Source organism: Acipenser ruthenus, chromosome 13 (genome assembly GCF_902713425.1).
Source record: "Acipenser ruthenus chromosome 13, fAciRut3.2 maternal haplotype, whole genome shotgun sequence".
Taxonomy (NCBI): Eukaryota; Metazoa; Chordata; class Actinopteri; order Acipenseriformes; family Acipenseridae; genus Acipenser; species Acipenser ruthenus.
In genome coordinates, this window is record NC_081201.1 from 3,940,405 (window position 1) to 3,965,893 (window position 25,489).

The 25,489-nt window shown below is 39.1% G+C and overlaps 1 protein-coding gene across 2 annotated transcripts in view; it reads left to right on the plus strand.

Annotated features, from left to right (window-relative positions):
* LOC117418601 (voltage-dependent T-type calcium channel subunit alpha-1H-like) overlaps positions 1-21,652 on the plus strand; it is a 64,520-nt gene extending 42,868 nt beyond the window's left edge. The window contains exons 19-33 of one of the 2 annotated variants that reach the window (XM_034926106.2): positions 430-614; positions 1,266-1,392; positions 1,908-2,033; positions 2,272-2,361; positions 3,476-3,689; positions 8,557-8,708; positions 9,795-9,904; positions 12,107-12,240; positions 12,672-12,742; positions 13,861-13,939; positions 14,362-14,483; positions 15,419-15,718; positions 18,612-18,798; positions 19,052-19,227; positions 19,336-21,652. In XM_034926106.2, coding sequence (XP_034781997.2) covers positions 430-614; positions 1,266-1,392; positions 1,908-2,033; positions 2,272-2,361; positions 3,476-3,689; positions 8,557-8,708; positions 9,795-9,904; positions 12,107-12,240; positions 12,672-12,742; positions 13,861-13,939; positions 14,362-14,483; positions 15,419-15,718; positions 18,612-18,798; positions 19,052-19,227; positions 19,336-20,556 — 3,294 coding nt within the window. In that variant the 3' untranslated portion in view covers positions 20,557-21,652. The remainder of the gene's footprint in view (positions 1-429; positions 615-1,265; positions 1,393-1,907; positions 2,034-2,271; positions 2,362-3,475; positions 3,690-8,556; positions 8,709-9,794; positions 9,905-12,106; positions 12,241-12,671; positions 12,743-13,860; positions 13,940-14,361; positions 14,484-15,418; positions 15,719-18,611; positions 18,799-19,051; positions 19,228-19,335) is intronic. The other variant, XM_059035461.1, reaches the window with a different exon arrangement.
* The last annotated feature ends 3,837 nt before the right edge of the window (positions 21,653-25,489 follow it).

Below are 25,489 nucleotides of genomic sequence, written 5' to 3' on the forward strand. Positions count from 1 at the left end.
CAAAGGCAAAAATCCAGTTTAATCTTGACTTCTTTTCTTTTCAAATGATTGATCATTTCATAAACGTTTTGAGACCTACAGTAAAGGTACAGCAAAGTTTAGGAATTCTAGGAATCTACAAGACAGGTGTCCACTGATGTTCTGGGATCTAAGGGATTACCCAGGGTTTTTCTTTTTTTTTTTTTTTAGGGTCAGCTTGATTGGAAATATATTCTGTAACATTTGTTCCAAGTATTGTATTATTTTGCAACACATCTTTTTGTGGCAATTATATCCTGTGCAACATAATTGTTTTAAATCTATCATTGATCCACGTCGAATAGTGATTGTTTAATTAATATTGAAGTTCTGGTGTCTCTTAAGATCATGTTGTCCTTGTACACCTCCTGGCAGTGCAATGTATCTCATTGGTCTCTGGCCTGCCTGCAGGTTGTTGCTCTGGGATTCTTCTCGGGTGAGAACACCTACCTCCAGAGCAGTTGGAACATTCTGGATGGTGTGTTGGTCTTCGTCTCAATAATTGATATCATCGTCTCCTTGGCCTCCGCTGGGGGAGCAAAGATTCTTGGGATACTTCGGGTTCTTCGACTGCTGAGAACACTCCGGCCGCTCAGGTGAGATCAGATCCTCACAGACCTCATGGTGACTCAATTTATTAGGCTTTTAATGAATAAAACATGTCAAAAGCACATCAAAAAAGGATTATGCTCTAGTCATGCAAAGATGCATCATATTTTCATGAGAAAAAAAAACTGTTTTCAAGAATGACGATGTAATAAAACATTTATTAACGTCAATGATTAATTATCCAGTCACGATAATGGTAACCCTGTTCTTGTAAACAGGGTTATGAATAAGTATGTAGTGGATTGTTAACTGATTAACGTCATATTAATTGACTTGCCAAGTAGTTTTAAAATAATCACATTTTTTATATATATATATATATATATATATATATATATATATATATATATATATATATATATATATATATATATATGTAAAATTGTTTTTTACTAATTATTTTTGGAAGTATTACCATTTTGATTCTATGATTATATGATTCTAATAATTTTTTCTTTGCTTTTCTCTTTTATTTTTTCTTGCCCCAGCCTAATGTAACAATCCTCTTTTCCTACCTTTTGATTTTCACCTTAACCCATGGTGGCAGAGGGAACACTGTATTGAGCCCCTTATGCAGTTCTCTATGTTCTGTATACAATGAGAGCTTGCTGACACTGTGGTGTTGTGTATCCTTGCAGGGTCATTAGCCGAGCTCCAGGCCTCAAGCTGGTGGTAGAGACGTTAATAACGTCTCTTCGGCCCATTGGTAATATCGTGCTGATCTGCTGTGCATTCTTCATCATATTCGGTATCCTCGGGGTGCAGGTACAGTACCAAAAAGCCTTAATTAACTATGAGGTTCAGTGAAAGTTTACAGTGCTGTCAGAAATACACTGTAGCAGTGTCTTTCTTTTCTCCTTTCTTTCTTTCTTTTTTTAATGCATTACAACCACAACAGCTGCCATTGGATTTACTTAACCAGCAATAGGATTTAAAATCACAGTATTACAAGCTGTTAGATGAACTATCATTTTCATTAAAAAAATGTATATTAACACTGGTTGAAGAAATGAGACATGAGCTGCTTTCCCCTCCAAACAGGTCTGCTTTGATCTCGTAAAGGAAACTCCTACAAAATGACTCTCCTTTCATCCCTCTCTGGTTCTATTATCAACACCCTCCAGGACTCTCTGTCTCAACTTTCTCGGTGTTATAAGGACTAATGAAACTTTTCAATATTGTATTTCATTTAAAGGCAGTTCTCAATGTTTTATGTTTGCCTTCTCTGCTAGCCAGAGCTGGATTTGATCATGTATGTATCTTAAATGTTTATTTTACAGCTGTTCAAAGGAAAATTTTACTACTGCGATGGATTTGACACCAAAAATATAACCAACAAATCTGACTGTCTACAAACAAACTACCGGTGGATTCGGAGAAAGTACAACTTTGACAACTTGGGACAGGTACTGTATGAGTGATTTATCAATGTGAAATGTATAATGAAGAAAACACAGCCGGATGTGGTGACTAAGTTAATCTAAACAAGAAGTACAGTAGAATGCATTGGTCAACTGTGCTATGTCCTACCCATGTCAAGATATGTGTTCATTTCAGTGAAATAAACAGTTGCAGTATTTTATAAGATTATGAACTAAGCTCAAAGGAAGCACGGTGAATAGATGTGTGAGCTTTGCTTTGCAGGCTCTGATGTCTCTGTTCGTGCTCTCCTCCAAGGATGGCTGGGTGAACATCATGTACGATGGTCTGGATGCCGTGGGGATAGATCAGCAGGTACAATGGTTTGAGTCAATGATGTTTAATAATATAACCCCTTTACCTGTTGAATCGCCTATTCCTCACACTGGATACTGTTGCCTGTGTGTAAGTAGTTGGACTGTAGATGCAGCCTGCTGACCTTTTATTGTTGCTGCCTGGTTCTGGACAGACTACAGTATCAAAAATAGGTTAGCGTGCTGTTACTCTTGTAGTTCTATGTTTCTTTAATTGTGTAAATACCTTTTAAAACTACAAACCAGAATGGCTAACAAGATAATGAATAATACAGTATGCAAGGGCTGATGTGGAAGACTGCCAAGTTGCATTTACCTGCAATTTTAATTTAAGTTGTTCAAGTCAAATACAATGAGAGAATTCAGCTGTATAGGTACCATATCTATTTGTTTACTCCCACACTGCTCCAAATTAGACCACACCAAGCTTTCTCTCCTTCAGCTCTTCTCTGTGGACCATGAATGGATAAATTGTTTTAGGATTAGAAAGTAGGTTGTTATGTAACTGGTCTTGGGCCTCCCTTGAATTGTTCTGTTCTTGTATTTGCAGTCCTTCTTAGGCCATTATAGTTTTTTTTCTGATGAGAACTGGGCCCCATAGACCGAATTAATGGGCATAACTGGCTTAGTTATCCCTCATTAGTATCCCTCAATTTCTCATTTCTGGTTCAAAGTTTTAGCTGCCTAGCACTTGGATGTCATTCATTCCTTATATTATACAGTAATGGTTTAATTAAAAAATGCATATACAAACCAGGACATTCCTAATGAAGGTGCCTATGGTTCTTTATTTCCATCAGCTTAGCAAGTAGACAAGCAATGCATGAAATCAAGTCTTGCAGAATGTTACATTCTGGTATTTTGTATGCTAGTCCTGCTGCTAAGTCATAATCCCAGTATTCACCTCCGTCTGATAGAGACAGGAGAGACTTTTAGAACTCCCCGTAGTCTGTTGATACAGTCAGGTCTGATTTCTGTGTATAAAAACCAATGCACTTTAATAGAACACCTACTGACAGCAATAAGTCCTTCAACATAATAGACCTTAGCTTTTTCTTTGAAATTGCTCTTGGCTCTTCTGGAAAATTGTTTTTCTCCTCATTTGTTTCTGACAGCCTGTTAGAAACCACAACCCGTGGATGCTGCTGTTCTTCATCTCCTTCCTGCTGATCGTCAGCTTCTTCGTGCTCAACATGTTTGTGGGCGTGGTGGTGGAGAACTTCCACAAGTGCCGTCAGCACCAGGAGGCAGAGGAGGCGCGCCTCCGAGAGGAGAAACGTCTCCGGCGGCTGGAGAAAAAGCGCAGGAGTAAGGAGATATACGTGTCTGGTCGGTAGAATATCTCTGCGATCTTTCTGAGCCCTGCCTGCTTCCAGAATCTGAAAAAAATTATAATCATGAGAACCCTATTGAGAGAATGAGAAAATTCTCATCATGCTAACCCAAAGCATGCCCCTGCATGCCACACACATGGTGCATGAGGGTATGACAAAGCAGTTAGTAGCTTGAAAACTCACTACTGATCAGGAAAAAAGTTAATGCAGTCCTGCTAGATTCTTACAAAATACAGTGACCTAATCTAACGTTCAAAACAGTAGGCCTGATTTATCTTTCGTACTCCAGAAAGAAAAAAAAAAAGTACCATCTTACATTTTAGACTTTCATATGAACAAACCCATTCCTTTCATTACTCGTTGCTGATTTTCTATTTAATTGATATGAGAAGCAAACATAATTAACGATGCATTCAACACTTCTTCATATTGGTGAGGCTGCATCTACTAATCATGATGATTCTGTGCCTGGATTAATGTTGGGTTTTTAATATGGATAAAATATGCTATCTATCATTAACATTTGTTTACTGCAAATGTTCTGTTAAGGTCAGCTTCCAAATGTATCAGTATGGGTTACCTATCACGTAATTCTATGTGTCAGCAATTCAAAAGTAATTCCATATAAACTTCTAGATTGCTAACAAGTAGAATTAAGTGATAGCATTCAATCTCCTGAGTGTAAAAGACTGAAAAAAGGCCTTGGGCTAGTTCAGTCGGATACTGAATAGTAGGGATAGGTTTGTAAGTAAGTCTGCTTTGCATTTTTCAAAGATGTGACAAAATCAGAAATGAGAAACCTCTCTGTATGGTTTATAAACGCTGAGCTCATTGTCAGTGTTTGCTGATGAAGACACTAAACCTTGAAGTGACAAGACATGATCGATACATGCTTCAAACATACATCCTGACACAGTTCTCTGTATGCACAGCACAAAAGAATCTATTCTTCTAATTATACAGGTGGTGATTTAATCATGCCTGTGACACAGTGTTCTGTTCAGGTCAGAGAGCCAGGTCACTGTGCACTACACTGTACCATCTTTCTGGTCTAAGGGTGGGGATGCTCTCATTATTTTGTTTCTTTTGTGATTTTATTTAGAAAAAATATGCCCTAACATTTATTTATTTATTTATTTTTTATAAATTCATACATATAGGGGGCTCCCGAGTGACGCATCCATTAAAGGCACTCCGCATGGAGTGCAGGATGCGCCCAATAGCCTGGAGGTCGCCGGTTCGAGTCCAGGCTATTCCACTGCCGGGTGTGGACAGGAGTTCCCAGGGGGCGACGCACAATTGGCCGAGTGCCGCCTGGGGTGGGGAGGGCTTGGTCAGGGTGTCCTCGGCTCACTGCACACCAGCGACTTATGTAGACTGGCCAGGTGCCTGCAGACCTGCCTGCAAGCAGCCCAGAGCTGCGTGGTTCGTCGACGCTGTAGCTCTGAGGTAGCTTCATGACAGGCCTGCAGAGTGAAAAGAAGCGGACGGCTGACGACATACGTTTCAGAGGACGCGTGTGTTCATCTTCGTCCCTCCCGAGTCGGCGCGGGGGTTGCAGCGGTGAGTCAGGCTTAAAATTGGGCGTTTCGAATTGGGGAGAAAATGGGGTAAGAAACAATTCGCGATTCCAAAATAAAAAAATAAAAAAATAAAAAATAATCCATACATGTTAAGGTATCCATACATATTAAGGTAAGCATACTAATGTTTACAATATTACTGTTACCCTACATGTGAGATACAATTTGCAGAGTTGACTTTAAATGTACTGGCAGTTCCACGTTAGGCTAATGTGTTTAAGAAGCAGCTCATTCCACACAATTTAAACCAAAGCGACAACCGGTAATGTAGATAAAATTAGTGCCTGCATTTATTTTAATGCACACACAAGCCTCTAGGATGGAATGCTAATGGTGGGTTTTCAAGTGCGTGTTTTTTTTCCCAGTATGATAGTTAAGAACACCCAAAGACAGGGGGTCCCCAAGAGGCTCACCTGGTAGAAGCACAGCCACGTGGTGAAATTTGATGACCTTCGGGCCTGTGTGAAGCAAAAGTTTCTCCTAAGAATTTTTGAAAACCTTCAGTTTGCTTGTCCAGCTACATAATTAATTGATTTGGAGTGTTAGCTCTCTCTCTATCTTCCCTGTCTCTGTGAGTTCCCCAAGAAGATCTAAAAAGCCAAAATCTATCTATCTGAATCCCCATAGCCCTGCTGTTTTTAACATTGCTCCTGCTGAGCCTCACAGCAGGCTGCTGAAAGCTGTCAGTCTGCCATCATAGTTGTCAATCTGCTACCAGTCCACTTTAGTAACAGCTTCAGGTTTCAGGACTGTATAAAGCTCTCATATCATATATAGACAGTATGCAAAAAAAAAAAGAAAAACCTGCAGAAAATATGCTGGAGAAAATACACAATCAGCTGGTTTCACAGACCTCAAGTAGCACTAGCATAATGTAACTTTAGGTGAGGTAGTTCAAGATTAACGCTAATCTGGGTGTAGAGATGTGCATGATGGACTTGTTGCAAGTTTTGGAGATATGTTGCATCTTGGTATCCAGTTAACCGAGTACTTTAAAAATAATTCCCATAGGAACAAGGTTCCAGTGCATCCCGAGGAATGCCTTCAGGAGTATACAGTAGGATCACAGAAACTGGCATATCAAAGAGAAATCCCCTTGTGTCTAGATGGGTCAGGGAGCAGCTAAGCAACATAAATAGAACTATTTTGAATTGATACCTTATACCTAGTTAATTCTAAAAGATGACAATTCTATTCTGTTCCATTCTAGCACTATATCTCACTCAAGGAGTTATTCCAGCACTGTAGCCTATATCACTGGAATACAGTATTCTCTGCAATAGCTGAATTAGAAAGAAACAGCACTATTTCAATTATTATACTGCATACATTATCATATTATAAAACCCAGCTCTGCTATACATCAGCACCATTGCTTTATTTTTTTTTAAACGAAATTACTTATCTTTAAACTATAACATGTTTTTTTCCAAATCGTTTCAAATCAAAATACAAATGATAAACATGAATGTTGAAATCGAATGTACCACAAACACAGTTGCTACTGTCAAGGTGGTTTCTAGACTCTCAGTGAAGAAATGACCTGCGTGTCAGAAGGGATTGGTTTTGTCAGAATAGATCTCTCTGAAGCCACTGTCATCAGGATGAGAAGTGGCAGAAATGTGTCCCCACAGAGAATCTACACAAGCTCGCTTTCTCATTCTTAACCCGAGTCACAGAAGATAGAACAGAATTATAGTAAGTCAGCTGTAAAAAAAATGTTCAGTTGCATATAGTGAACCCCAAACAATCTTATTGTGATGTCACTGGATAAAATGATAGTGAAGAACAGATTGCCTATGATATATATGTTACATAAGTATACATACCCAAGTACTGGTCTTGTAGAAAAACCAAGTAAAGAACATTGATTGAGTATAGTCGTTATTACAGTAGTATAGTAAAAGTAAAGTTACTATACTATAGTATAGTATTGTATGGTAGTTCGGGTCTTCTGTATCACCTGTCAGTCCTCACCCAGTATCCTATATTGTAGATGTAGATTTTGATTTTAAAGGTATGTGAAAAATACACTGCACAAAAATATTGTTTGCTTTTGGAAATTGCATTTTTCGAAACATTTGTTTAAAAGTGGCAGTCTCAGAAAGATGGTTTGTGAAGTGTGTTCAGTGTTAATGTAAAAGCTGTGTAGAGAACTCTTATATGTAAAATAGTATTATGGCTTTTATTTGGGCCATTCTAACTTATATATCGGCATGGTTTATACTGTCTGTTTTTCTACATTTAATTTGAGTTAATAACTAGGATCTGTAAATTCGGTATTACCTGTAGATTCCCGTCAACCCTAAACTTGCAAGGCAGCAGCGCATGTTAATTTGAAAAGTGCATGTCTTTATGCAACAAAGATGCATGGGACAGATGCATGAAACATGTTAACAAATTACTTTTTTTAGATATTAAAAAAAAAAAAAGTTTCTTTATCAGAATTGGATTAGGCCTTGGCCTGTGTTTTTTTTAAAGGCCTTAACAATCTTTGAAAGACGTGGCAAAGCAAAAAATATGATAAGTCAAAGTATTGGCATGCAATGGTACAACAAAAAAGTACCAGAGATTAATGTACTTTTACTGTTACTGTTACAGAATCTAAATAAATTAATTACAACAGCTGATAAGTCCCCTGGCCTGTTTGCTTATAAATGTGACAAACAGTAGTGCTGTGAATAATGATTTTGCTGAATGGCTCTATGACGTTAAGAATTTAAAATTATGGCTGAAGGATAGTAGTAATACAACTCTAACCTCCAGGTCAGCAGCTATGGTAGTTTGGGTTTTTAAACCACTATAACCAATATCTACAAGTTTAGCAAAGAGATGCATAATGCTGTAGGATTTGCTTCCTCTTCATATTTATCCTTTTTTTTAGGTGGTGAAATGTATATATTCCCAATTGTACTTACTCTATGCTAGGTGGCTATTCACAATAAGTGGGCAGAAAATGTTTAAATAAAAAAATATTGTGTTAAAGCTGCTTCTGCCAATATCTTTTGTACGTAAGTAATTTAGGCGCTAAAATACACCCAAACTAAACACTGAAACAGAACTTCATTGTTACCGATGATTTGTACATCAAATATGTTGAGTCAAAATCTTATTTGGGGAAAATCCTGATACATTCCACACTTGGAACCAATAACTGTAATGTAACCTGAATTCACGTGGGTAGCCACTTATTGTGAAGATTCACTGACCCAGCTCTGTTGTACAGTATACTGTTGGTTTCTGACGACTCGTCCTGTGCTTGTGTCTTGTTGTGTATAGAAGCCCAGCGCCGCCCATACTATGCCAATTATTCTCCTGCCCGCCTCTACATCCACACTCTGTGTACCAGCCACTACCTGGATCTCTTCATCACCTTAATCATCGGGATTAACGTCGTCACCATGTCCATGGAGCACTACAACCAGCCAAAGGTAACAGCAGTGACTACTGCATGAGAATGGGGCTGGCTTTTAAAAGTGAACCGTGGTATAGACGTGGTGTGGCATGGTGGAGCATAAGGCAAGCCATTTACATTAAAACAACATCATTGAATGCTTGTGGCAGTTTCTTAGGAAAAGAAGATGGTGTGGTACAGCTAATGCATGCTAAAGCAAAACACGGTAAGGTGTCACAGTACAGCAAACAGATATACCATAGTAAAATATAAAAGTAGCATACATTTAAGAACCTTTAGTCTGCAATAGATTAATGATATTGGTAATAAAGGAGTTGACACAACCCATTTTGTTTCACCACCCATGGATGTAATGGAAAAGGTGTTGATGATACTTAAAGGGAAACATAAATCAAACAAATGAACAATCCAATAAGATCTATGAGGATCCTGACGAGATACATGAAACTTCAAGCCAATTCTCAGTGTGCTTTATGGATGTTAAAGATCCGGAGGCACTTCTAGAAGGTCAGAGATGTTGACCCTGCACCATAGTCCATTCCCCTGAGAAATTATACCACAGCACCTCAGCAATGGAGAGGTAATTCGTTAATGTTCAGTGTTACGGTTTAGCCATTTAGAGAGCAGCTGTTTCATTAATATTGGGGCATTAAAAACACCTCTCAGATTTTTGTGTTGCCTTGAAGGATACATCCATTCACATTTTTTAAATTTGATTATTTATTTATTTATGTACTAATTTTATACAATACCAATCCCAGCTCTGGTCTTCTGGGAACCTGAACAGGTGTGGTTTCCATTTTAATCAAGCCCTGAAGATGTTTATTGTAAGTCTGCCTTGTGACCCTGACCCTGCTTGTTAGGCTGTAGTGATTATTCGGTGTGCATCCTCAGAGTGCCAGCACCAATACCCTGCAAGCATTTTAATGTGGAGGTGGCAGTAGGACAAAATCTAAAGTGGACAACATCCAGCAGGTGTGCTTGGATTATAGGAGGGGGTGTAATAGATATCAGATGCCATTGGTGCCACAGTTCTGTATGTAGCTTAATCACTGACTATAGAGTTCACTGGTACAGTCAGTGTGTTTATATTTCCTCACAGTCCCTGGATGAGGCCCTGAAGTACTGCAACTACGTGTTCACCATAGTGTTTGTGTTCGAGGCGATCTTAAAACTAGTGGCATTTGGGTTTCGAAGATTCTTCAAAGACAGGTAAGATGTCATGTTCTAGTATCGTCTGTGCTTATTTATGTTTTAAGTTTAAGATTGATTTTTTTTTTTTAACAAGCTTGTTGAGAGTAAACCTCTTTGCAAGCTTTTGTAAGATCACTCCACACTAATGCACAGCTCGGCTCAGGTCCCCAAGGGCTTTCCCTTTTACAGTTCTCATCTGAGATACACTGACAACCAGATCCTCAACAGTCTCTCCAGCTTTTAACACTACAGACCGTTTCTGTGAGCTGAGTTGTTGTTTATTGTTTATGTTGTCTACACAGGGCCAGTTGGCACGCATTTCCGGTACATGGAAGGCACTTTAGAAGAATGAAGACAGGCTAATTCAGATTTCCTTATAGTTATAATCAGCTATTTTATAAGCACACTTGAAGACATAAGTTGTATAGGTACAAGCCACTTCTCAGGTGACTGTACCAGTACGCCCCAGGCCTCCTTGTGTGTTAATGCTTAATTATATATTGCATTCCACCGAAACATGCCATATGCTTGACATTCTTCACCTTGCATTTTAATTTTACTTTTGTTGCTTGTCAAATTGCTTGCTAAGAAAAATAACCAAAATGAGTGGTTCAGTTTATCCAGAACTTGCAACATTCATTAATAAAATATTAAATAGTACTGTAAACTTACAAACATATGTTAAACAAATGACTGCATATGTCTGATGCAAAGTTTGTCAGTCTTTTGTATTCAAGTGTAGTTTTGATTTGGAAGAGTAAAATGCAAGAAGGCCTAAACATTTCATCCATGTCAAGGGTTCTGATTGGGTTAACGCTCTCCTGGGGAAAATCTTCCATAGGTCAATAATAGAACATCTTGCTTCTTTAAAATGACCATGTACAGTGTATAAAGGGTGAGATATATTTGTAAGCAGGTAATGTGTTTTGACTTGTGTTCAGTGAAAATGTTGCCTAAAACCCAATGCTTACTCAACCACACTCAACTAAACTGACAGTTATTTGGATCACGACAGAAAGAAAACAAAATATTCTCACAAGGTTTGAGTTTGTTGCCTCTCACTTCTAACTACAGGCGTCTCTCTTTGTGCCCTCAGAGGGTTTATATTCATGTATTCTTAGTTTGGTGGTACAGTACATGATGGTATATTTCTTAACACTTTGTGTGTATGAATTCATACACCCTCTTACTTCTGTGCTAAACTGTGCATGCATGCATGCATGCTAAATGTAACTATGAGGAATGCCAGTACCATTCATGTGACCACTGTGCAGTTGCACATACAACACACTGGCCTATGACATCACAGGATTGAACAACACTGCTGACTGAGGAATATTAACTGAGGGTTATTAAGATAAATATTAAGACAAATATAAAAATCATTTGTCAGAACATTTTAATGTATTTATGCAGGACATGTAAGTCGACGTGCAGCTCTTTTTCAGAGCTGTCCTAGTTGAGGAAATGAGGACTTGTTAAATAAAATTAGCTAAGCAGGGAGTAAACTAACCAGTGTATGTATTACCTGTATCACCTGTGACCGTCAGTTCATAACAGTTTAAAGAAGTCCATCTTGGACAGCTCAGTGCGACAGGACATGTGTAAAATGAAAGGACAAGTTATAATACTACCTGCATTGCTCATATTGGTGCCTCAATACCATACATTGGATTTTAGAAAGAACAGTGTAGAATGTCAAGAATGACTTATTACTAATGTGATGAATTGGTATTGGGGAGAAGGGAAGCTACAACAAGAAAGGGGTCTTTGAGTGGTTCTGGAAATATAATTGACCATTCTGCACTGCTTTTAAAGCTTGTCAGCATCTAAAAGCTGCTTTACAAAGCACGTGAATGACAGACCAAGGTGAAGGGAACCGGTGCAAATTTCATGTCGGTATATTTTATTTTAGTGCCAGTTGTGCTGATTCTGTAATTGCTATGGCCTTCACTAGGAGCCAAGCCAAGATCCTCACAATTCAATTCATTTAGTCTCCTGTCCTGATCTGACCTTTTCCAATGCGTGCCATGCTGATTGAGTGCAGGGAGAATATCAGATCCATTTAATGTGGCAGTCTGATTAATTTACTTCAGATTTAATTTATTTGTAACATTTTCTGTTGAATTATTCTTTGAATATGTTAGGAAACGTGTGTATGTAGAATTGATTGGTTTAGCTTGCTTCATTTTATTTATTTATGTACCTATTTTTTGATAGATGGAACCAGCTGGATCTGGCCATTGTACTTCTGTCCATAATGGGAATTACTTTGGAAGAAATTGAAATGAATGCCTCTCTTCCAATCAACCCAACCATCATCCGCATCATGAGAGTGCTAAGAATCGCAAGAGGTACACCCCAGCTTTTAATCTCCTGTTTTTCTGTTTGGTGTTCTTCTTTGGGTTTTGTATGAAGGTTCACAGATGTCAGTATTTGTGTTGCTTGCACATTTAATAACCATGTGTCTAAGACAAGGAAACTAAACTGTAGCGATTTTACTTTTAAAATGTGCAGGTCACTGCTCCATGATTAGTTTTTGGGGTGGGTTATATACTTATTGTATTGATCTAAAAAAAAAATGATCACATTCCAGTGTCCTGAATATTGATTGAGTCAGTGCGGACACGTTCTAATTATTATTTCTTGAGTTGATTGAGAAAGCGGTTTTGCACCAAAGCTGACAAAGTCTCAAAATAACAAGAATGAGCATAAACCATTGCAAAAACCTGTCTTTCACAATACATGCATACAGTAATAGATTCTTGATTTTCCACTTTCTCAGTTCTGAAGCTATTAAAGATGGCTACTGGAATGCGAGCTTTGTTGGATACAGTAGTGCAGGCGTTGCCACAGGTAAGGATCCTCTACACTTTGATTTGATCGTGTGACTCCAGTACATGTGTGCATGTTTGAGAACCCAATGTGAGATGCTTGAATGTATCTAAATGAGGGCTTTGCAATATTCTTCCGTTGAAGCATGCGTAATACTGATCTGTATGTAGCATTATCTGTCTCTATATATCCATCTTTCATCCTGTTAATTAGTCATAAAACATGGCGCAGAGAGAACTACAAGGTATTAGTTTGGAGGTGAAATTGAGGGCCCGTTTCCATAATCCCGCTAAACCTGTTTTCATTGATGCGTGTCCCTTTCTCTGCAGTCTATTGCATGATGTAGGAATATAGATTTTTTTTTTTTTAGGTTTCATGCATTGTTAGAATTTTGAATTATGAACAGTAAAATATAAATCTGAAATAAAATCTCTGAAAAGCTGATGCTAAATGGTTTCCAACTCTGTGGTCCCCAGAAGGTACTCTATTAAGGCTCATCATTTAGGTTACATTTTAGCTTTGATTATGTGAGAATGGAGGGTGCTCCCAGTGAGAAATTGTTGTTGACAGGCACACTGCCACATTGTTTACATGGATGGCTGAAATGTCAACGTGTGGACCATGATGCAGAAAATATCAATATCAGGTCACTGAGAAGCAACATATATATACTCTATTAACCAGGCTTCCATTTAAACAGAATGCATCTTTAAATAGAAAAAAAAACAGGATGATGAAAGCTGCTTTAATCTGTTATCTGCCTGGCTCCATGTTTCTGTGTTACACCCTTCTCTGGGAGAAATGTTTTACTACTATTCAGGGATGGAAATAAGACTCCTATTGTATAGCAGTTTCACACAGTTTTTAATATGTGCTTGTTTAGCCCCAGTGTATAGGTAACAAGCTTAGGTGTAGTTTATTAAACTCGTAGTAAAATCAGGGATGGATGAAACTGCCATGCAATGGGAATCTTATTTATTACTTTTCAGATTTTTTTAGTTTTCTCCATTCCCGAACTGAGCAAATGCAAATGTTCTTCATAATCACCTAACAGTGACCTATTTACATAGGCTGTTGGCAGTTCAAGACAGGCAGGAATGTGTCTGGTCTTGTTTAAGCCTCGCTTGTCTCGTCTCCAGGTGGGGAATCTCGGCTTGCTCTTCATGCTCTTGTTCTTCATCTACGCAGCTCTGGGGGTGGAGCTTTTCGGGAAGTTAAGTGAGTAACATACAAAATTAACAGCGCTCAGCCGGCCCACTGCCATTGCTGTATATAAAATAAATCTAAAGGCAGCAGCAGCCGTCCTTTTAACCTGAAATTTTGTGTTGAGCCTATAGGTTTAAACTATTATTGGGGCACTCAACGGGTGCAGTAAAAGCAAGCAAACCTCAATAGTGCTCTAATTCTAAAAATGGAAACATGCCAGAACTCTCTTGACCTTTATAATTTATATTTTAATGTAAAACTCAAGTCTTTGTCAGAGCTCGCAGACATTTTAGGAACTCTGCTGAAACTGCCTAATCGAACAAGGAACCAAAGGTTAAACCAGTGTACTACGGTATGTAGGGTCATTTCCACTGCTCAGACGAATTGTGTTAGGGTGTAAAAAAAAAAACACATTACTCTTTCTTTTCTTTCAGTTTGTAATGATGAAAACCCTTGTGAAGGTTTAAGCAGACACGCTACGTTTGAGAACTTTGGAATGGCATTTCTTACACTGTTCCGGGTGTCCACTGGTGATAACTGGAATGGCATAATGAAGGTAAGAATTGAAATCTTCAATTCTTTTTTTTTGTTGACTTGGTATTGTTTGCATTGTCCCTTGTGTTGTCACTTCATATGCACAATTAAAGCATGTCAGGTACTTCTCCTGCACAGACTTCCTGAGCAAACTATTTACTTTAAGAAGCTCTAATCGGAATGGAAAAATGGGTGATCGCTTGAAAAAACATTACCAATAAACAGGAAATGTGGTGTTTTTTCCAGCAATGGGTCCCATTTCAATATTGAATCATAATATTATTGTGGGTTATTTTTTAGTTTGTTGTTGTTTCTCCAATTTACCTTGTAAGCATTTTCCATTATTTGCATAGATAGAAAGATTATTTTTGCATCACCGTTAAAAAATTTGCTTGTGTCATTTAAAAAAAATTGAGGGGTGTGTGTGTCGGCTTATCAGTCTCTCCTGCAAGATCTCACTTGGATTGACAAAACGCGAGTGCCTGTTTAAAATGAAATTAAAAATGTGCCATTGCAGTACTGACTAACTAAAAACTTCAAATGCACTTTTTTTTTTTTTAATTTGCATTTGCTATTGTTAAAGAAGAAGTGGCGAGTGCCTGCTGTGAACCACTTGGTCTGTTGTATTCTTCTGGTCTTTTCATTTTTATAACTCAGGGAGGCTGGTGTTTTGTTTACCGGCTAGCTTTTAAGAAAAATAAACACAGTGAGTCACCGTTTGATCCTCTTTATATAAAATGATCTATATTTTTTAAAGAAAGCAATGAAACATACAATGCAATACAATTCAGTGCCTGCAGATAATTTGAATTTAACACACACTCAAAACTTCCTTGAGTGAGCGTGACTGGTGCCCAGAGATCTTGCCGGAGTAGAATCCTGCCCCCACCTCTTACACAATGAATGCAGTGGTGTTAGTATGGTACAGAACCTCTGCTCTCTTTCCTCTGGTCCCAGGACACCCTGCGTGAGTGCAGCAGTGAGGACAAGCACTGCCTGAGCTACCTGCCTCTGTTCTCACCAGTGTACTTCGTGACCTTCGTGCTGATTGCACAGTTTGTGCTGGTCAACGTGGTGGTGGCTGTGCTCATGAAGCACCTGGAGGAGAGCAATAAGGAGGCCAAGGAGGACGCAGAGATGGACGCTGAGATCGAGATGGAGATTTCAGGACGGCTCAGCGCCTCAACAGGGGGGAGGCCGCTGGGGCCTGATAGTAGGGCCAGCTACGTGGGGCCAAGGCCAGACTCCCCAGGACAGGTAAAGCAAGACACTGGGAACACCACAGCTAACCATTTATCATGCATTAACATTGTCCTTTTTAAATATAAAACTAGATTCCTCACTACAAGCTAATTGCTGAACTTGAAACCCAATCAAATGTTAACACTGAGACTAGTTTTTTAGTAATGGTGGCTTGCAAAGGGCCATGTGCAGTGTCACATGTTTCTGATGCATTTGAAAATAGTTGATCTTCAGAGATTGAAATCCTTGACAGATCAAATCAGTGCCACTGCGGGAGTGATTGACAAACCCTTTGCCTTCGCCTGCTAAAACCCTTCTGATCTCTGGATCATCCGCTGCTCTCAGCACAGGGTGAATTAGCCTGGAAAGCTAATGAAATTTCCATGTCAATGACATCCAAGATAAAATTTAGAGAAGCTAGTGATACACTGCGGTGTGTAAAGAAGGTAGGGTGATAATTGCTTATTGAGCAGCCAGAGGCCAGTCAATCAAATAAGCATCATGGTAAAACAGCAATTTTTTCAAGACCTTTATTCTGAGTGCAATACAAACAACCAGTATGAAGACTTTAGGTCAATACAGGAACTGATAATTCACACCCCAGTGTTCAGAATTACAGATTTAGGGCACAATGTCATTGTGGTAAACTGGAAACCACATTACAGTGATTTGCTGAATGAGGAACAATTTGTGTTTCCAAGTGCCTGCATTGGTTTGTGCTAATGTGAATTATGAAAGTGGTATCTTTAGTGCATGTGCATTCATAATGCTGCTGTAGTTCAGACTTTTCATTTCAAAAAGGAATATCAAGAGATAAAAATGAAAGCCAAACTGCTAGATGATTAACTACACTGTTTATTGTGCTTGCTACAGTTCAGTGGTTCTATCCCACCCTCACCGCGTTGGTTGAAGATTTTTTTTTTTTTTTTTTTAAATCTGGGCAATGTTTTCTGTGAACTTTCACAGTGATTTTTCTGATAACGTACTATCAGCAATTATTTAAAGCACCTGCGAAGCACACACTCAACTGTGATAATTTGAAGTTTGTACCTTTCTCCTGTGAGCATTCCAGGAGGCTGATGGAAAAAAACACACATTTAATGTGGGGATTGCCCGTTCAAGTTTTCAGATGGATTTGAGGCGTTGGATTCCAAGTAGCAATGGCCCAGTGGGAAATTTGTAATATAATTGGCTGCCTCTGAAAAGTTTGCTGACAGAGCCACTTTGCAGTTGATTGTTTAGCAGCCTCATTGGACCTGCTGCAGAGAGAGAGAGCACCATTAAGCTTCGTGTTGGGACTCAGGTGGAAAGAGAATGGTGCTTTATCTGCTTAAATAAGCTTTATGAAGCTACAGCTGATTGGTGTTAATTTATTACAGAAATTGAGATTTTTCTAAAATAAACAGATGTCTGAAATATGCGCTTGTGACAGGATAGCTGAGTGGGTGATGTCACAGACCAGGAAGTTGACAGACTCAGTACTGCTGGTTAAAGCGCTGGACCCATATACATTAAACAAAAATAAATGCAATAAGCATACACACAAAAAAAAAAAACGTTTTCAAAACAGAAAGGCATGATGACCAAAACAAATAGATACAAAACCCTGAAGCCAGCACGAGTAGAATTTGTTTATTTTTCTCTTACTCTCTCTTCTAACCCACCCCGCTTTGAGAGGACTGCTGTACTTTTTTATATGTGGCCATCTCCCAATTAGTAATCACTTAGTCAATTTGGAGATGGCCACGTTCTGCACGCGTTTAGAGGGGCGGGGCTTTGACTCCATCCATGCTGCCAAGCAATAACAAACATCTCTTGTTCTTAAATAACCCCAAACAGTACATTCAAACCATAACATACAACAATAAACAATTCCTTTCAAATCATAATACATATTTACCAGCAGGGTTCTGCAGTGTCACATATTTACATGCTGGGCTCCAGTCCCGAAACAAAACATTGAAATAAGTAAGGAAACATTTATAAAAGTTAGCGTGTGTTTCAGAAATGACTGGCACAGAGATTTTTGCGGCTTGGTATTTTCTTTACTTACTAAAAGAACGTCATTTTGTGTGTCTTATAGATTATAATAATAGAAACAAGGTGAATTGCTTAAAAGAAATACACTTTTATGAATACAGCTCTAGGGCTCTTTTAAGCCTCTGGTTCTGTTCCTTAGGAATTAAACAGGTTATTGTTAGCCTGCATTAGTTTATTTAGGAGCAAGGTTGTTGACAGTCAACAAAAGATTAATACAATCAAGAATAAGTAGTAGCAGGTGGTTTTCTATTTTAGTACCAGTGGAGGGTTTATCAGTGTATTTCTAATTCTACAAATACAGTCATTTCGCATGAAGAATGTAAACATTCCTATGCCACCGAATACCTGTGTCAAGGCTGAGTCACTGAAACTAGAAGCTAAAGATTGCGAAAAAAACCCACAGAAAACACAGATCCTATTAACCAGAAGGGTTTTCAATCACTCTCTGGGTGGTTCATGCAGACCTGCACAATATGAGACACACAAAGAGACTAGGATTACTGGCAGGCTGTGTTGTAAAGTTGAAGTACAGCAATGCATATGAAAAATAACTTGGTGCTAGATTTAAGGGATTAAACACCTGTCCTAAAAGGCATGAAAAAAAATAATAACAACCATCCACATTCCACTCTCCCATGACTTGCAAACCCTTTTCCATAATCATTGGGCATTCCTTTTGCATGTGGCATGTACTACTGGGATCCAAGCCATGAATTCTTTGTTAGCTCTGGAAATCTTAAATTATGCAAATGTTTACAGTTCTTTTAAACCCTCTGAGCAGAGTACTTTATTTTGGAGTGAGGGTGTTCATGCATAAAACGTATTAACAATGGAGAATAAACATTACATTTTCTTTCTTTATTTGCAGGATGAAGCTAGGAGCGACAGACAAGGGAAAGATGATGGGCAGGAGAATCTTCTATCTGTGAGGAAAGTTTCAGTGTCCAGAATGCACTCTCTGCCCAACGATAGCTACATGTTCCGGCCGGTGAAGCCAGCGAACGCCCCTTACCCCCTGACAGAAGTTGAGTCTTTTGATGGAGAACTGCAGTCAGGTACTAGAGACAATCATAACCCTAACCCTAATCCTAATGTGCAAAGTCCCCTAACTCCAACTCTAAACCTAACCCTATCTCTGTGCTCAGTCTGTAGTCACGTACTGGGGTGAAAGGAATCCACTTTTGTTATTCACCCATTAGGTGTCTATCATAAAGATGCTTTTAAAACTCTTTTCCCCCTTGATAATACCAGCAGAAAGTAAACTAAACGCATTCCATATTTCAGTGTTCTAAACTTCTCCTTTTTTAGGGTCTGTGATATCAGTGCAGTCTCAAGCAGCTGAAGTGGATTCTTTGCTCCGGATCCCAGTGACGACTATTCACTCACACTCATCTCCTCTCCATGAGAAAAGTAGCATGCCCAAGATCCCACCCCCACAGATTGCTTCCCGGTCTCCCAGCATCAACCGGCTGCTGCAAAGACAGGTATTTGCAACAGGGACCTGTACTGTATATTGTTAGTCCAACTATATTTTAGTTATAAATTGTAAAAAGTTTCAGATTCCAGGAAATAACTATTTGTTTTGTTTACAGGAGGCAATAAAACATGACTCCTTTGACACACACAACGACAATTCGAGGGACAACCTTCAGGGTCAATCCAGCGACAGTCTGCAGTTCAAAGTTCCAGTCCAGAACAGCCTGGCTCTGCCATTACTGCGGCCCATGGCAGTCTCTGCCCACAGCACCCCTCAGCCATCTCCCATCCTGCCCCCCCGCAGCCGCACTTCCAGTGTGCACACCCACAGGCTGGTGTACAGTCAGCACAGTATTCCCAGTCGGCCCTCCAGCCAGACCAGCAGCAACAGCGCCAGCCCAGGCAACTCCATGTTCGATTCGGTGGATCCAACGGACGAGGAGGTGCAACACATCAACAGCTTGGCCAAAGATTGGAGCAGGCAGTCAGATGCTAGGAGCAGCTCCCTGTCCCCGTTCATCTCCTCGGCCCAGTTGCCAGTCCCCCTGAAGAGCTGCAGCAGTGCCACCAGCCTGGCAGGAACCAACATGAAGGACAAGGACCTGAAGAAGTTCTACAGTGTTGACACCGAGGGGTTCTTGGCTAAACCATCATGGACCGATGACCCACGCAGGCACTCCATTGAGATCTGCCCCTCCATCGATGATGGAGACTGTGTCTTTGACCAGTCCTCGGACGATAGGAGACGTTCTTCTCTGCACGGCCAATCAGAGTCTCCATACACACCGGGCACGCGGAGGAAGAAAAAGATGAGCCCGCCCTGTATCTCTATAGATCCTCCTTTAGAGAATGAGAACTCTGCCCCTGCTGCATCTCTAACCAAAGTATCTGAAAACAGCATGTTGTTGCGCAGGAGAACACCATCGTCTGAGTCCGCTGTTTACAGGGACTCCCTGGACCTTTTAGACGCTCAGCCCACGGTGGACCAACCTTCAAAATCCGAAAAGCGGATCTCGATCTCCTGCCGGAACGATCACCTTTCCATCCCCCAATTCTCCTTCGACCAATCAGACGTTGGCTCTATGAGCAGCCTTTCGGACATCCTGTCTGATAGTGACCAATCCACCCCTTCTTCCTCCATTTCCTCTGACTCCAAAAACGAAACGGGGGCGGCCTCAGATCTGAAGAAACCTGACCACCTTAAAGTTCAGCACACTGACAACCCTGAAACGAGCAGTAAAGGATTGCTCAATGTAACAAGAAGCCCTTTGAGAAAGCGCGGGCTCGTCCGCATGGTCAGCACAAGAGATGAAGACACAGACGACTCAGTCGTATAGCCGTCAGAAGGTTTGAGGCAAAGACCTGTATGTGAGCAAATAAGGTGTTTGTACTGGACCCTGCTGTTCTCCTCCAACCCCTTTACCAGTATTTGTTTTAAAGTAAGTTACCACAAAGGGAGCACACAAATGGGATATGCAATTTTTGTTTTCAGAATGGAACTGGTGTTAGCTTCCCACAGCTGAATCACATTGATTTGGGTTCTGTTTTTTGTTTTTTTGGTTTGTTGTTTTATTTTAAATGCGTCCTTACTTACTGACACTATATTGTGCAGATGCACAGTATGAAAAAGTGCAACAAAAAAGAAAACTGTACATTTTCTATATATATCTTGCTGTGTAAATAGAGAAAAAAAAATAATGTATTGGTGAAGAAAATAACTGTCTTCATATGCACATATTTTTATATAGAACTGTAATGTTTTTGCACACATCAATTTGAAATCCAAGTTGGTCCATGTTTTATTGTGCTCTAGTGAATGTATTTTTAATTTGGCAACAGTTTGTTTGTCTTTGGCTTGCTTAGACCACCTACCGAGGCTTACTTATATATTTTTTTATTTGTTTTGCTTTGTAATTTAAATTAAATCCAATGAGAACCAACCCACCAATGAGTTGTAGCCAGTGCAATAATAATAATAGTTATTTAGACTTTTTAAAAAAAAGAATCGTGTTATAATAGCCAGGTAAACTGTCTGCAATAATTACAGATACCAGTTGTAATAAGTAGATGGCCAGGAAGTGAAAGAAAAACAAAAGAAAAAAGAATATTACTAAATTGTATTTTACATTAAAATTAATACTATTGTAATGATTGAAGAATTGTCCTAAGTGAAGTGTGGTCCTAATAAACTAGCAAAAAAATATTTCTATAGTCACACAATTAATACAGTATAACGGTGGAACAATTTCTGTCATTTATCTTTTAAATGCTTGCCTGTTTCTGTACTGAATTTTGGTTTCTTGCTGTTAACCAGATTCTACCCAACAAATGTCTTTCTTGCTTTACAGTGTAGAGATACCACAATGCTTCTATCATAATTAAAGAAATGTCTGTACAAGTTACATCTTCTTTCCAAACACAGACACAAATCCATCATAGTGTCCTCCTAGTGTGCATAATTCTATGAATTATTAACTCCCTACACTGTAGCTTGCCAAAGCAGTAGTACATGATTCATTCTGCGGTTATGTCCTTTTAAGGAAAGAATGCTGTACAGTAGGTCTGCTGGGTGATTTACACTGTATTTATCATATCAAAATCATTTCATAAAGCTGATCACAGAAAGATCGCATTTTGGCTTTACACAAGGTTGGCAGATTTACATTTTGCAGGCCTTGCGTGTACATCTATTCAGTATGTCCGTGAGGAGGCAAAAGCTAATGGACTTCTAAAACCACAACTGCGGTATAATCAAAACTACTGGACATTAAATAACTATGTTTAAATCTCATGAGCATGAAAGAGAAATGGCTTTTTGGCATGTATCATCATGCATCCTATGAGTGCCATCCAGTTTAATATTAGTGCTCAAGTCTCCACCCCATTCTGTAGAGGTGTGAAGATATAATGCTGTCACAACCACCCTGTATCTGTCCCTTATTAAAATAATAATTATATGGGCCCATATGCTCAGACTGTTCAGAAATTCGGAACACCGTTGAACATTCTTGGACTTAAATGTGCTTGTATCACCTGTTCAGCTGTAATTAAAACTGATTATGGCTTATCTTCAGAACAGCATGCAAGGTATTGCCCAGCACGATCACACAGCCAGGACTGACTACCGGTACCAGTCTGGTGGCAAGAAACTTAACCCTTAATAACTCATAAGGAATCTAACAACTTTCTCTTCAAAAATACCAAACACTTTATAAATCTCAAGTCCACGTGAGCACTATTCTAGTATGTTGTGTTTGGAAACACGCAGATGCAATATCATTTCACTTTAGAATGTAACTGAGCGACTTTTCAGTGACTATTTTGCGTCATCTTTTTATGTAATTTGACTTTTTTTTCACTTTTAATTTGATAACTATTGGACTTCTGCATCTCATATCATCATGGAAAAGTATAGGACGATTGATTTATATCATGGGACTAGTTAATTTTCCAATACAGTTTATACAAGTATAATCTATCACCGTGATAAGATTTCACTATTATGTAATTACCATTTATCATCATGAATTTGAATAGTTACAGCTGCCTCTACTACAACCAGGATTGTTAAGCTTTAATAAAGAAGTGTTGAGCCACCCGGGGGGTAAGATGTTGTTTGAGAAAGACAGTGCATGAATAGCAAACAGCTGATCATTTACTTTAGATGATCATATTCATGCTAAATGGGTATTGTACCACATTTATTATTAATAATAAAAAATATATATTTTAATTGGCCTTGTTAGACTTTAAGACAACTTAAATTTAGCTTGATAATACCAACAGCCTAATCATTATATACAAATGAATTAGCGTCTAATGCAAAAGCCATGTTAAATGTTATCTGCCCTCCAAATTTTGCACTTTTAATTTCGATTCAGACCAACACACTAGTTAAGAGAACTCCATAGACATGAACAGAACCATAAAAATTGAAATCTTAATAAGCATGAGAGAATAAAACTAGGCAATGCTTTTCAGAATTGAGTATCAAATCCATGCCTCTCACAGCACCTTATACCACTGTGTAATCCTGACTCGCTGGGAAGCAGGGAGCTTCCTAATCCCTGTTAAATTAGATGCACCTTCTTCCTGGACCCTGTTACTAAATCCATGTTTAAGGTGTCCTTTGGAAACTGGCAGATAATGGAAGCCTGCCTGACTGCTCAGCGCGGTGGCATTATACTGCTGTCCCAGCTAGTGGCTGGCAGGCAGGCTGAGACAGAGAGATGGTGATTGTCTGTCCTTAAGATGGATGGGATAGTAGCGTGATGTGATGACAAGCCTCAAAGCTTCTGGATTGGACAATTTAGCTCAGCGCTGTACTTATTAATTTGCTATGTCAGTATTTATTTTTTAAATACATCGTTACACAGACTATATACATCCACCAATGTCAAATTGCTTCATATTTCCACATTGCATGGAATTATATTTTCCTCAGCTAAAAAGTCAATTGAATTGGCCCCCTGTGGGGTATTGAAAAAGGTTTAATCATGGTCCAACAGCTAACAAAAAAGAACATCACTGCAGCTTACCAAAACTGGTTCTCTACCACTTAGATTAGCAGCTACAATAATATCTGCACACAGTAATTAAGTAATGAGACTTTGATAAGTGGATTGTGGAGAGTTCAACATTTTACAGCAGTCAACGGAATAGGAAATTACAACTAGGATTTTGTTTGCGGGGGTAGTCCTATAACAATTCCAATGGTTGCTTGTTAAATTTAAACAGTGACAGTGTTTTGTATACTAGACACAATATCATTAAATGAGCGACTGATTGTTATGGAACTGAGGCACCTTTCCTATAAAAGGTGCTTGTCATAAAACATAGGATGCATTCAAAACAGTGAGATGTTTCAAGATATCAGGTTTAGGTCACTAGTGATATAATGCAGGATTTGATTATTAAAAAATGGCAGTATTTATTTATGTATTTTTTTTTTGCAGGGAAGCAGCATGTGAAGGGGTTAGGGACTGTAAAATGCATTTGGGCTTTTAGATAAAAAATAAATAAATAAACTGTTGCATTAATGTGAATGCAAGATTAGAGGATGTTTTACTCAGCTCTGTTCTTGCCTAGTTTCTTTCAACGATCTGACATCTCAGCTGCCTAAACAAACCACTGGGAGCTGTCAGGGGTATTTCTGCCCTGGGCCTGAGGAGAACTGGTCTCAAGGGAGGAAACCAAGGGGTATAGCTTTATACAATGACCGTTCACTGCCGAGTAATAGGTTGATGTTGTATCATTTTTTCGTATCCATATACAGTTGACTCCAACTACAGTATAAAGGGTGCTATAAGTCTGTTGTTTTTGTCTCAAGTGCCTGTGGCTGCTCTGTGAAAATATAACCTGAGACACACTAAATCTACAATGCACTACTATTTGCTCCCCTAGGGTCTTGACATGCCCATATGATCGCATTGGTAATTTCAATAACCCAAAATAAAGCCTCTGTTACTAGATATCACAGTACTATAACAGGTAAAGTGGCCTGCAGCACAGTTTTCAAAAACAGCAAAAAACAATTAAAAACATAGGTTGCTAAATACAGAAGCGGATTACTAAATGACTGTGTGTATTTTCAAAATTCAGAAGTGGTAACTAACAGCATTTTAGTCTGTCCCTAATGAACCTTCTTGTCGTTCTTATTTTGCCCACGTTTTGTTGAACAGGATTTATGGTCTGTGTTCAGGAAAGGGTGGCTCTACTTTAGAAGAAGGGATTAAAAGCTTCAGGGACATTTTTGAAAGCTTAACAGTCAGATGCACGTTCCTGTTTTAGTACATTGTATACAGTATGTTACGTATGAGGCATTCCTCATTTGTATTCTTCCTTAACGGTTCCTTGTATGGAAGGCCTGTAACCCAGTGCTTTATATAGCTGCCTGTGAGTCGTATAGCGATTTCATGGGTTTAGAGGCAGATTGTGGGAAATGAACTTTTTCAAACAAGCCTGGCATTACAAAGGTCTGCAATGTTTTCTCGAGGGGCCTTGGTCCCTAAACATTGCAAAGGGATAAACAATTGAGCATGGGAAAGCTGGGCCTGTTTCTCAGAGTGAAAACACAGCTGCCCCTCCCGAGCTGTCCCTGGAGCGTTACACCAATAAAAACTCATCAATTTTATTACTTACCAGGTCAAACTAGGAGAAGCCATAACACTTCCATATACAGTGCAGCGGCTTTCTGAAGTGGGTGGGCAAATGGTTTATTTCTGTATAGGAACACTTAGGTATTTCAACAATGAAGACTAAAAACAGTCC